The sequence below is a fragment of the Bos indicus x Bos taurus genome, chromosome 9, assembly GCF_003369695.1.
Source record: "Bos indicus x Bos taurus breed Angus x Brahman F1 hybrid chromosome 9, Bos_hybrid_MaternalHap_v2.0, whole genome shotgun sequence".
NCBI classification, from domain to species: domain Eukaryota; kingdom Metazoa; phylum Chordata; class Mammalia; order Artiodactyla; family Bovidae; genus Bos; species Bos indicus x Bos taurus.
Window position 1 is genome coordinate 26,468,550 of NC_040084.1, and position 12,220 is coordinate 26,480,769.

The window sequence follows — 12,220 nt, forward strand, 5'->3', positions numbered from 1 at the left end:
TGTACTCTGCATAGAAGTTAAATAAGCAAGGTGACAATATACAGCCTTGACGTACTCCTTTTCCTATTTGGAACCAGTCTGTTGTTCCATGTCCAGTTCTAACTGTTGCTTCTTGACCTGCATACAGATTTCTCAAGAGGCAACTTTTAGGTTGTGCATTTTCTTCAGTATAGAAAAGATAAAGGCATATTTAACATAAAATTATACTGAATTTAGTATACAATAATTCAGAAGCATTTGCTGACCTTACATTGCCTTGGAACGTCTTCCTTATCAGCGTTCATTGTGGTTTACACAGTCCAAAGCCACTTGACAAATCCCCATTGTCTGGGTGTAGTTTATTCTGTTTTGACCAGAGTGCACAAACTGGAATTTGTGGTAGAATGGTGACATATTTGCATTTTCAGGATAAATAGTAATCTTGAATAGTCTCTTAACCTTAGTTTAGCTGTTTTTATAATGCCTGTGTTTATGTATCTCCAAAGTTTGTCCTACAATGTGGTCTATTTAAAAGGTTTTTATATCTGAGTTCAAATTGTCCGCTTGTTATGGTACAGTGGAATGCTGGATTTTTGCTTCACCATTTCAGAGATTATGTTTTATAGTAGCTACCAGATGAAGATGATCTTGGTACCCCCTGTTATTTACCAAATGCACATCTTATTTAATGGAGAACTCTAGACTAACGAATCTTCTCTTTACATCATATATACATGTGTGGTCTTTACTTAGGGTTGATCTATTAACTTTCAATCTATTAACTCTTTTTATGCAGCCGAGGTCTGGTATGCATATGCCCTCATGGTGGGAAGCAACATCCTAACAGTCATCCACCCTACTTCGATGAACACACATCAGCATACTTCCACACAGGGAACATAAGTAAGAGCAGCCTTGGTCATTTACAAGGCTCTCACCACGTGGCCCAGAAGCGAAATACTATAAGCTGATCTTCAGCTTCTTGGAATGCTGCCTCAAAGCCTTCCTTGTTTTCAGTCAGTTTTGGCATTTCGGCTTCTGGGGGCTGGTGTGTGTCTGTGTGCTGTGAGAGCAAGGACACAACCCCAGCAGCCTGGAGCAGCCCAAGCCCTCAGTCCCTTGAGTACGTATGGCAAACCTCAGCTGAAATTGTGACCCTGCTGTCACAAGTGCTAAAGTAAAAAGTGAAAATGAAGTCGCTCAGTCATGTCCAACTCTTTGCAACCCCATGGACTGTAGCCTACCAGGCTCCTCCGTCCGTGGGATTCTTCAGGCGAGAATACTGCAGTGGGTTGCCATTTCCTTCTCCAGGGGATCTTGCCAACCCAGGGATTGAACCTGGGTTTCCTGCATTGTAGGCAGACACTTTACCATCTGAGCCACCAGGGAAGTCTCACCTTGCCTATCCTGTTTCAACATGTTCATTAAAATTGACATCAAATCTTCATTATCAGAGGGGCAGTAAATGAGTAAATTATTCTATTTTAAATAATTTGACATGCAAAAATGAAAAAGCCTCCCTATGTTAATGTAAGGTTTTTTAAATATAGTGCTCTATAATCCAGCTATTAGCTGGATGCTAACTCTGAATTCCAAATAGAGGAGGGATAGAAAAAAAAGTTCTCCAAATGACAGCAAGTCTATTCCAGAAGGTCTTGTAAAAGAACCCTTAGTGCGAGGAGATAATGAAAGTGCATGTTACCTGTGATTGAGCTGAAATAGTACCAAGACCTGGCAATTCCTTTTTACTGCCGTACAGTGTAGAACATCAGCTCTGCCTCCATGTCACTGAAATAGGGTTTCCCTGTCAGTGACGTCATCAGGTACACCTTGAGAAGGAACATGGACTTTCAGGGATGGCTCAGAAACTTAGTTGTTTTTCCTTTTATTTTTAAAATGCAAATTACACTAGTAAGTCAAAAAAATCACTCTGTTAAAAATACATTCATAATTAACAAATGCAAAAGAAAGAAAGACACATCAGGATTGTAACTTCTTGCCTTCTGAATATTAGGTTTATAACAAAAGCTCAGCCTAGAAAAATAGCATTCTTCACCGGATTTTGAGGAGGATACAGCTGTACAACTTAGATGTTTTTCCAGATAGAATCACACTACTGTGCTCCCTGTTCACTGATTCCTGTTTAGTAGTCAACAACTGGTTTTGAAAATTTTGGTGGTGATGATCGTAGTGATTAGATGGTAACTTGGCTGCAACGTAAAGCAGGAATATGAGAGTTTTGTTCTCTGTGCATTTAAACCTCTATCCATATACATGTCTTAGAAGGGTGGAGTCTCATCACAGCATGAATGTACAGTGAAACCTCATGTTAATAGTCACATTAGAATAATTTCTGGCATGTGTAGTATTTATATTGTAAGAATCAAAGGATGATACATTGGTAAATATTTTTCTCATATGTTAAACATGCATGTCACTATAAAATCATCGTATGAGGTTTCACTGACATGTTTGTGACTGTATATTTTATGCATGTATATATGGACAAACATATACAAACCACTGAGAAAATTCAAGCACAAGTGCTGGAACTTTTTTTTTTTTGTAGTTTATGTTCTACTAGTAACCTTTGTTCCTTTGTTATCTTCAAATGCATATGTGTGTAGATCACAGACACCCATGCAGGCACAGTAATGGGACTGGTTTATGTAGCTTTGGATGGGCTAACGTTCAAAGTAGGCTAGCCCAATAACTGAAACTTCATAGAAACCAAGAGAAAAAGTTGCTCCATGCCAATTTATAACTTTTCAAGTCCAAATTTCACTGCATTTAAAGATGGTGTATTATTAATAGTCCTAAGAAATTGATTTTAGTGTCTCAGGTGGACCAAAAAGAAAATGACTCATCTGAGTTCCTGACAAGCCTGAGCTAATTATGTTTTTCACTAATGAAAATCAAATAATGCTTGAATATATAGAACAAAATGTCCTAGGAATTCAGAATATTCCATAAACACATTGACCTACTATTAAGTTTCCAAAGGCATCTTGTTGCCAACTACATTAACAGCACAGTTTTTCTGCCACAATAATACAGGAGGATTAAAATACACTCTAACACACAACAGATCCCCCAATTACCACAAAGAGATCTCAGATATTTCACCAAGGTAACTATTGTTCCCCCCGCCCACCCAAAAAATAATCTCGTACGCTGAAGTTAGGAAAAAAAGTTCACCTACATAGGGGCTTCCATTTGAATTAGATATAAAAGAGTAAACATAGCTAATACATATTCAGTTGGCCTCTGTTGATAGAAATCCACAGCTGTTTCTGTGTTAGTAAAAGACATTTGTAGATACTTATAAAAGCACCTAGAGTGCAATAAAGAAAATCAGTGAGTTAAGCCGTTTCTGTTCTCTGCTTCCCCGGAGATTAATGAGTTTAGTAGATTAATATGTTTTGCTTTGTCCCCCCCAACCCCCTCAGAAGACCTTATTGAAGAATTATAAAGATGACGATTATTACTTTGTTACTATTACTTGTCTCTTTTTGGCCACCATGGAGGCTCAATGGTGAAAGCACTTGGCTGACAGCTGGCAGTTTTCGTACACAGACACACTGGAGCTGCTGAGCTATGCAGTCTTGTTTCTTGACATGACACACACACAGACTTGAACTCATTCGGAATTAACAGCAGTGTGTTAGCCTAAAGGAAGTGACTTGGGGACGTCTGCACTGAGGACTCTCAGGCGCACAACTTAGGTGGGTTAAGGCAAGTATGTACGGTACAGCCTTTAGGGCAAACAACCTGCCGTTTCAGACTTCGGTTACAAGGTCATCATGGTATGTTTTGTGTGTTTGTTTTTGCAATTACATTGCCTACATAGCCGTGGTGCTATCAAGACATATGGAGGGCAGAAGACAGGGCTCTCAAACTACTGTGCCCTGGATGACTTTGCAGCTGGCAGAGGCCGCCCGGCTGGGCTGTAGAGGAGTTAGTGACGGCCAGCAGAGGGCGCCAACACGTCTCCTTATGAACTTTGCAAAGACCTGGGAGAAAGGAGCCTGCATTCCGGAAATCCACGAGGGGCGTGTCCTGCATATTTGTCTGTTTCAGATAGAAAGAGGAGGCCAAGAAGAATTGGTGTGTGCGTGCGTGCGTGTGTGTGTGTGTGAGTGTGCGTGTCTCTTCCAGTGCATGTGGAGGCTTTATGTTTTGTTAGTATGTATTAAACTTAGTTGCTTCTTTCTCTTCAAAAAATGCAGGAGGCCACCGCGAAACAAGTTCTTTGAAAGGTCCAGGAGCTGATGTACTGAAGCCATTTGTGTTATTTTGACCTGAGAGAGAGAAAAAAGATGTTTTTAATCAAGGGTGAGAGCTCAGTACCCTTTGCTCACCTCTCCAAGCGCAAGAGTAAACCAAAAAAAAAAAAAAAAAAAAGTCCAAAGCCCAAATTGTGCTTTAAATAGACAGTTTTCCTCCTCTCAACTTTTTCCTCAGTGCAACCTTCTGGATAGAGAGGCCAGCTATGGTAATTTAAAATCCATTTTCTGGGGGCAAATGACTATGTATTGCTGTACAGTTAGGCTGCCAAAAAGAATGCATTGGTTTCAAATGGTGGCCTGTTACTGCGTGGGATATTCCCACATTTACGCCACAGGGAGCCCAATAGATGTGGACCTGCTTCGGCACATAGGTCAGTGGTAGTCAAAGCAGCTACTTTGTTAGAAAATTAACCTGCAAACATGGGAATGTTAAGTGCAGCAACTTCATAGCCATTATTGGTTTCAAAAAGTCCTCCAAACTGTAAGAGAAAAATTAATGAAAACTTTTCCCTTTGAGATGGATTATAGATAATCCAAAGAATTATATATCAAGAATATTCACCCAACCTAACTTTTTTTTTTTTTAATATGGAACGCTTCACAAATTTGCGTGTCATCCTTGCGCAGGGGCCATGCTAATCTTCTCTGTATGGTTCCAATTTTTAGTATATGTGCTGCCGAAGCGAGCACCCAACATAACTTTTTAAAAAGAAAACTGTTTATTCATTGACTACAGAAACTAAAACACAGCTATGAATGGAGGTCAGTTAGGGGTAGTGTTTCCAAAGCCTTGTCCAGGCTCTGAGCCATTGAAGATTTGCTGGGTATAGTGGAAACCCCACAGCTAAAATTGCGCATTGCTTTTAAGCATCTATTTTCCTTCTAAGGAACTGCTTTTATTTCCAGTTGCTATATAATATCATGGGAGTGCTTGACCTGGCCCATGATGTTAAATTACTCTTACTTTATGAGACTTGTTTATGGCAGGTTGACAGGAGAAGGCCCACCACAGGACAAAGACACGGGAGAGGCTCAGGTCTCTGCCTCCCAGCAGGGAATGGAGTTTATACGTGAATCGGTTTTAGTTTTTCATGGGATTTTAATAGGCAGTGACTCTCCAATGATTGTTTTTGAGGGCTACACAGTTGAAAAAGCTCTTCATCCAACACCACATAATGTGAAACCAAAACGGAATATAAGGGAACGCAGTAAAAGGGGAGGATGCAGGCAGGTATGGAACCATGGCAGCCACGTTAGTGTGAGGAAGGAAAGATAAATGAATTTAAAGTCAGGGAATGACATGTCAGGGCGAACTCACAGTCCACATAAGAATTTGGAAAAAACAAAACCAAACAAAACTAAGGGATCAGGAACACTGCCTGGTAACTGGGGCCACATAACTAACAAGATGTGTGACCCGTGTTTTCCTTTCCTTTCATCCAGTTTCCTTGTCTGTAAAATAAAAGCTCAGTGTTCTAGTACTTGAGGTCTTCTAGGGGATGCTTTGTAGAAGTGATGGGAGTGGTATTTTGACTGGTGATTTGTTAAACATTAATTTCATGAGCCGTGGGACTTGAAGACTCTGATATAATTTAACCATTTTCAGGCAGTAAGGAAAAAAAAATTTATTACTTTTGGTTTGCCACTAAAAGTATTTCATAAAATCATGAGAAGTTTCTGTCTTCAAGGAATTTCTTTCTGGACATTAAATTTGAAGAGTCCTCTCTTTAAAGAAAACAGAATTATAAATGCCTGATTTGAAAATATATTCTTGATTACATATAATTAGCATTCTCATGTTATTATCAGAGCTTATCCTTAAATAATGATTATACCCAATTTATTATATTTTAATCTTTATTGATCATTCATACTGAACAGCACAGTGTAATGTTATGTGATAAAAATGTGTGATTTGTTAGAAGCAAGAAATTGCAGGACTTACAGATCCTCTGGTCTACTTTTGAGCACAAGCATATTGTTACATGTTACTTGGGCTGATAAGATGTGATACATTGTTTACAGAGGAAACCTTTTGGGAATGAAAATACAGTGTATGTTAATTTGAGTTGAGGAAGTCTTTTCCTGAGTAATATTGGTTAACATAAGCATTGTTCCTACAGCTAATAAATTGCTTATTAAGTGTCTTGTATGTGACATGTCCTCTGTTGTAATTCTCTACAAGCATTGTTTTATAGAAATTCAGAGCAGTTGTATGAAGTACATAGGCTGTTGTCTCTGTTTTGCAGTTGAGGAAACTTAGGCCCTGATGGCTCAGATGGTAAAGAATCTGCCTGCAGTGCAGAGACCCAGGTTTGATCCCTGGGGAGGGAAGATCCCCCAGGGAAGGGAATGGCAACCCACTCCAGTTATTCTTGTCTAGAGAATTCCATGGACAGAGGAGCCTGGCTGTCTACAGTCCATGGGGTCGCAAAGAGTTGGACATGACTGAGTGACTAACACCTTCATTTTCAGGCTTGGTGAGAATAAAGTTATTCAGATAAAGTTACAGGTCCAAGGTCATAAAGAATTGTATCGCATACAGTCTACCTTCCATAGCTCATCTTAACCACTGCCTCTTACTGCTTTGCTTTTAGTTTTTAATAGAACACTTTATACAAGGGTATATTATTGATATAATATCAAGAAGAATGGTAAAGAATATAAAGGACTTATTTTTTATTTAAGCTATCAAATCTTCTGGGAGGCTGGGAACCTTATGGTATAAATAGAAATACAACTATATTATGGGGAAGAAGCAAAAAGAAATATCAAAGGAAAAAGATTTAGAAATGTTTCATAAAGGAAGTATATTTTAAGATACAATTTGAAGGAGAGTGGGATTTGAAAAGTAGAATTTGGGAAAAGACATTTGGTGTCAAAGAATAGCATGGACAGCTGAAAAAATACACATGGTGTTTGTGGATGGCAAGAGTTTTAGTTGGCCTGTTAAAAGTAGATAAGGGGAGACATCAGAGTATGTGTGAAACATGAGAGAAGCTAAGGTCAGGAAGCAGTTCTTAACATTATAAAATGTGAAATCATTGCATTTTCCTGGTGTCTCTCAGCATGATCTGCATCCAGTTGAGACTCTGAGGTTTTTAAGTTGAAGAGCAGAGATAATATTTCCATAAAATTTTGGGGCTGGGTCATAGTAGATCTGCAAGTTCTGATGTGGATTTTGGACTTTTTGTTTAGTAGGCAATAAGGAGTTTTTTGATAGTTTCTGGGGAAAGGTCTAACACAATTGGAGTGGTACTTTAAGAAGATTAACCTGATAGTTACATAGAAGAATGGGAATAGGGGTTGTAAAATAAAGAGACTGTAAAACTTCAGCTAATGAATAGCTGAATTAGGGCAGTGGTTTTGGGAATGTAAAAGAGGGGTTGTGTGATATCCTGTTTACAGAAGGGATGCTTTGAATGACATATAGTATTGACTGACTGCTGAACTTGATAAAGTCTGTTTTATGAGTGGTGTTCTGAGTGCTTTTGGGGAACTACAAGAGACACACACAAAATGCAGCATGATGCACAGATCATTCCCTTTGTGAAAAGAAGCTTAAAAGGGGATGTATAAGGATTACTTTAATCTCTCTGGAGGAGAAATACTCCCCAAAATGTGTTTATCATCCTACACACTAACAATATTAAAAGCTAAAATGACTGAATGGTGGAGGACAACGACAACAAACACGAATCTTCAAAGAGAGAAGCTCACATTTCGAAATGAATTGGAAGCTTACTTTCTATTTTGATCTTCGCTTGCAATTCAGCATATCACCTGATGCTGATATATAGAATTTGTTATCAGTTGTTATCCAAGGGAATTTGCCTAAACACAGATATAAAAATCAGGCTCCGATTGTATGTCTGCTCTCCTGAGTGCTAGAGTCAAGGGTCTGATAAGTTTAAGTCTTAATACTCTGGTTTCATTTTCACTTTTCACACCAGAAAAATGTTAAAGAGTATTATTACGTCATTTATCATCCAAAAGAGAACACTTATAAGTCTCATAGGGAGTGCTGGTAATAAGTATACCAGAACAACGCATGTAAACTAGGACTGTACTGGGAAAATGAGGACATACAGCTTATATATAGTTACGTACAACTACCTACAATGTCATATCATTGTCAAAATATACAACTTTTGGGTAATTCAAAGAAATTATATATTGAATTTTTAGCTATGTAGTTGATACACATGTAAGAATACTTTAAAAAGTAACTTTAGAGATGGCTTTCCTGATAAATTTTGTAAAAGTTATGAACAAAGTGTTATTAGAGTTATCTCAGTCAAAACAACATTAATAGAGGAGAAAGTATTGGAGGTAAGTCATGACTGAAGGACAGCCACATGCCATCTCTTTTGTGCGACAATAACATTTGCTTAATCACCTTTTAGTATCCCAGAAGAATACTGCCAAAGTAAAGCACTTACATGTACATAGGCTGCAGTTGTAAATGAGATGTCTTCTGAGGCCCCTGATAGCCGTAAGAATCAAAGCCACCTATGAAATCAACTAGAAAGGGACAATTGCTATAGTTAGTCAACTTTTCAGAAGAGATACATACTCATGTTCAAGGTCTTATACAGATTACTAATATAAACCTTTTTAATAATCTATTAAACCAGAAGTAGCTAATTGTGGAGACAAAAAGATAGTTCCTTCAAGGCAGTGATTCCCCCACCCCCAACTGTGAGATTCAATTATTGCTTTACATGAATCTATTAACTTGGGAGAAAAAATTATATACTCCTTTGAAGCAACCAAGACTTAATTGGAGCAATAAAATTCACTTGCACAATTAAGATGCTATATGTCTTTGTGGTTAGTGTGGAGATTTTCTGTAACACATTGCAAATGTAAAAAAATGACGATAGCTCAAGTGCATGTATCTATCAGCAATTACTATTGGTAATAATATTATATCCTGATTGTCAGGTACAAGGTGCTGTGATGGAGGTGATGTAAATTAGCTCAGCACAGGTGTCCCTGCCATCATGTGGTTTGTAATCCCAAATAGATGGTCAGAAATAGATATGGAAGAAATTCTAACCAAGGATTCAGATGCATCCGATATACACTTGGTGCAGACATATTATACAAGATACCTAGAACAGTCAAGTTCAGAGAGTCAGAAAGTACATTGATAGATGCCAGGGACAGCGGGGTGGGGTGGGGTGGGGACGGGGGATGGATGGGGAGTTCGTGCCTAATGGGGACAGAGGTTCATTTTAGGAAGGTAAAAAGTTCAGGAGATGTATGATCACGAGAGTTGCACAGCACAGCACAGCTATGCGCATGCACTTAGCTCCACTGAACTGGAGAGTTAAATATGGTGAAAATATTATGTTTTATATTATGTGAATTTTACTGCATTTTAAAAGCATTACACATACTTATAAGCAAAAAAAAAGCCACATTCAAATGCCATACACACCTAGATCTTTGAGGTACAATGAGATATAGCAAGAGTTACTATGGTAGATTATATTATCCAAAATGGCTGCAGCAAGATCTCCTGAATTCCGTGTCTGCTTACAGTGTGATCTTGACACTCGACCTGTCCTGTGGTTTGGGTCTTTATCCCTTCCTGTTGAACCTGGGAAGAACTTTGTGGCCACTTGGACCCACGGAGTGTGGTAGAAGTGACACTCTATGACTTCTAAGGCTAGATCAAAAAAATGTCACGCACTTCCTTGCCTTTGCTCTTCAGGGATGCTCTTTTGGAACACAGCCGTCATGCCCAAACTGGGAAGGGCAAACTAGCCCACGTGGAGAGATCAACAAAGGACCCTTGGATATGATTTTGGCGAACAGGGTGTCTGAGGTCCCAGCTGACAGTCAGTGTCAACACCCAGACACGTGCCTCCAAATGATCCCAGCCCCAAGCTGCTGAGTCAGCCCGGCATTGGCGTTGTCTCCCCAGCTGAGGCCTCTGACACCGGGGGTTACAGACCAGCTGTCCTCGCGGTGCCTTGTCTGGATTCTTAGCATGCAGTCCATGAGTGTAATCACGGTTGTTTTATACTAGTGCATTTTGTAACTGTGGCAGCAAACATTCACACTAAGAGTGCCGTGAAAAACTTTGTTTTTTCTTCTTCATTCCTGGACTGGAGGTCATGTGGTGGGGCCAAGAGAGGCAAAACGACAAAAAACGCTGACAAGATAGATGACAGGAAGGAGAAAGAGAGGAACCTAGAAAGCGAATTAAGATGTTTGAGGATATCTTTACTTTTTTCTAATATCTTACTCTGGCGGTTTAAGTTTGGCTAGCTTTTATTCTCTTTTTAATATCCTAAGTGTTAGAGGTAGAAATTGGAACACAGGACATAAAATCCATGATGTCTGTTTAGTGGGGGAATCTTTTTATTTTTAAAAGACATTTTATTTTTTAGAGCAGTTTTAGGTCTGCAGCAAAATTGAGAAGTACTGAGAGTTGTGCCCTGCTCCACCCGCAGTACGTACGGGCACAACCTCCCTTACTGTCAGCATCCCACACCAGCGTGGCGCACTTGTTACAACTGAAGAACCTACCTTGACGCATCCTTAGCGCTCAAAGTCCAGAGTTTGCATTGGGGTTCACTTTGGTTTTAAATTCTGTAGGTTTCAACAGACTTGTAGTGACATGTATCCACAGTTTTGGTATCACACAGAATGGTTTCACTGCCCTAAAAATCTTCTGTGTTCTGCCTTTTTAATCCCTGCATTGCACTCCTGCTGCGTCGCTTCAGTCGTGTCTGACTCTTGGCAATCCTGTGGACCATAGCCAGCCAGGGTCCTCTGTCCATGGGATTCTCCAGGCAAGAATACTGGAATGGGTTGCCATTTCCTTCTCCAGGGGATCTTTCTGACTCAGGTCTCCCACACTGCAGGCAGATTCTTTACCCTCTGAGGCACCAGGGAAGCCCTTTAATCCCTCCCTCTCCCCTAAACTCTAGCAACCATTGACCTTTTTACTGTCTCCAGTAAATGTCATGCACTTCCCTTTGCTGTTCAGGAACACAATCGTCATGCCCAAACTGGGAAGTCCAAACTAGCCCACGTGGAGAGATCAACAAAGGACCCTTGGATATGATTTTGGCTAACAGGGTGGCTGAGGTCCCAGCTGACAATCAGCATCAACACCCAGACAGGTACCCCCAAATGATCCCAACTCCAAGCTGTTGAGTCAACCCGCCTTTTCTAGAATGTCATATACCTGGACTCCTATGGTTTCTAGCCTTTTCTGATTGGTTTCTTTCAGTTAGTTATATGCTTTGAAGGTGCCTCTATATCCTCTTATGATTTAATCCTTCTCTATTTTTTTTTTAATCATTAAAACCCTTTTACTGAGGCAGAATTTCTCTTCTGGTCAGAAGTGGACTAGTACAACAGTCCTTCCTTATCCACAGAATACAGTTCAAGGTCCTTAATGGATTCTTGAACCATGAACCGTGCTGAACCCTGTATCTACGCAATACTTTGCCTTTTTTTTCCCCTGTACTAATGGATAGGTAGCATACACAGCATGAATATGCTGGACAAAGTGATGACTTATGTTACTGGAGGGACAGAGCAGGATGGTGTGAAATCTCATCACAGTACTCAGAATGGCTCAGAATTTAAAACTTAGGAATTGTTTATTCTTTTCAGACTGCAGTTGACTGTAGGTAGCTGAAACCATGATATGGAGATCTAGAGTGTAATGAAAAGAACAGAGGTCTGATGTTAGAAGGATCAGGATTCAAATACTGCTTTGACCAGTTGCCGGCTGTGTGGCCTTAGACAAATCACTTAACTTCTCTTACACAAGAATTATAACACTTATATTATTAGTGTGAGGATAAAATGAGGGGTGTAGAGCCCTGGGTGAGACATGCGGTGTGGAAGAAGAAAACTAAAAACCCTTAAGAATTCAGGATTTTCTTTATAATTCTTCTAAACTGTGCAGTGTGGGAGAAAGG

The 12,220-nt window shown here is 39.6% G+C and overlaps 1 protein-coding gene and 1 non-coding gene across 4 annotated transcripts in view; both read right to left on the reverse strand.

Annotated features, from left to right (window-relative positions):
* Positions 1-1,837: 1,837 nt before the first annotated feature.
* NKAIN2 (sodium/potassium transporting ATPase interacting 2) overlaps positions 1,838-12,220 on the reverse strand; it is a 1,188,323-nt gene continuing 1,177,940 nt past the window's right edge. For 2 of the 3 annotated variants that reach the window (XR_003512549.1, XR_003512550.1), the window contains exons 6-8: positions 8,711-8,792; positions 8,014-8,102; positions 1,838-4,280 (exon numbers count right to left, since the gene is read on the reverse strand). Coding sequence is in view for 1 of the 3 variants with exons in the window: in XM_027551078.1 (XP_027406879.1) it covers positions 4,271-4,280; positions 8,711-8,792 (92 nt within the window). In the remaining 2 variants the exon portion in view is untranslated. The remainder of the gene's footprint in view (positions 4,281-8,013; positions 8,103-8,710; positions 8,793-12,220) is intronic. The other variant, XM_027551078.1, reaches the window with a different exon arrangement.
* LOC113898934 lies at positions 4,851-4,958 on the reverse strand. Its single transcript, XR_003512790.1, has one exon. It is a non-coding gene; the product is annotated as a U6 spliceosomal RNA (small nuclear RNA).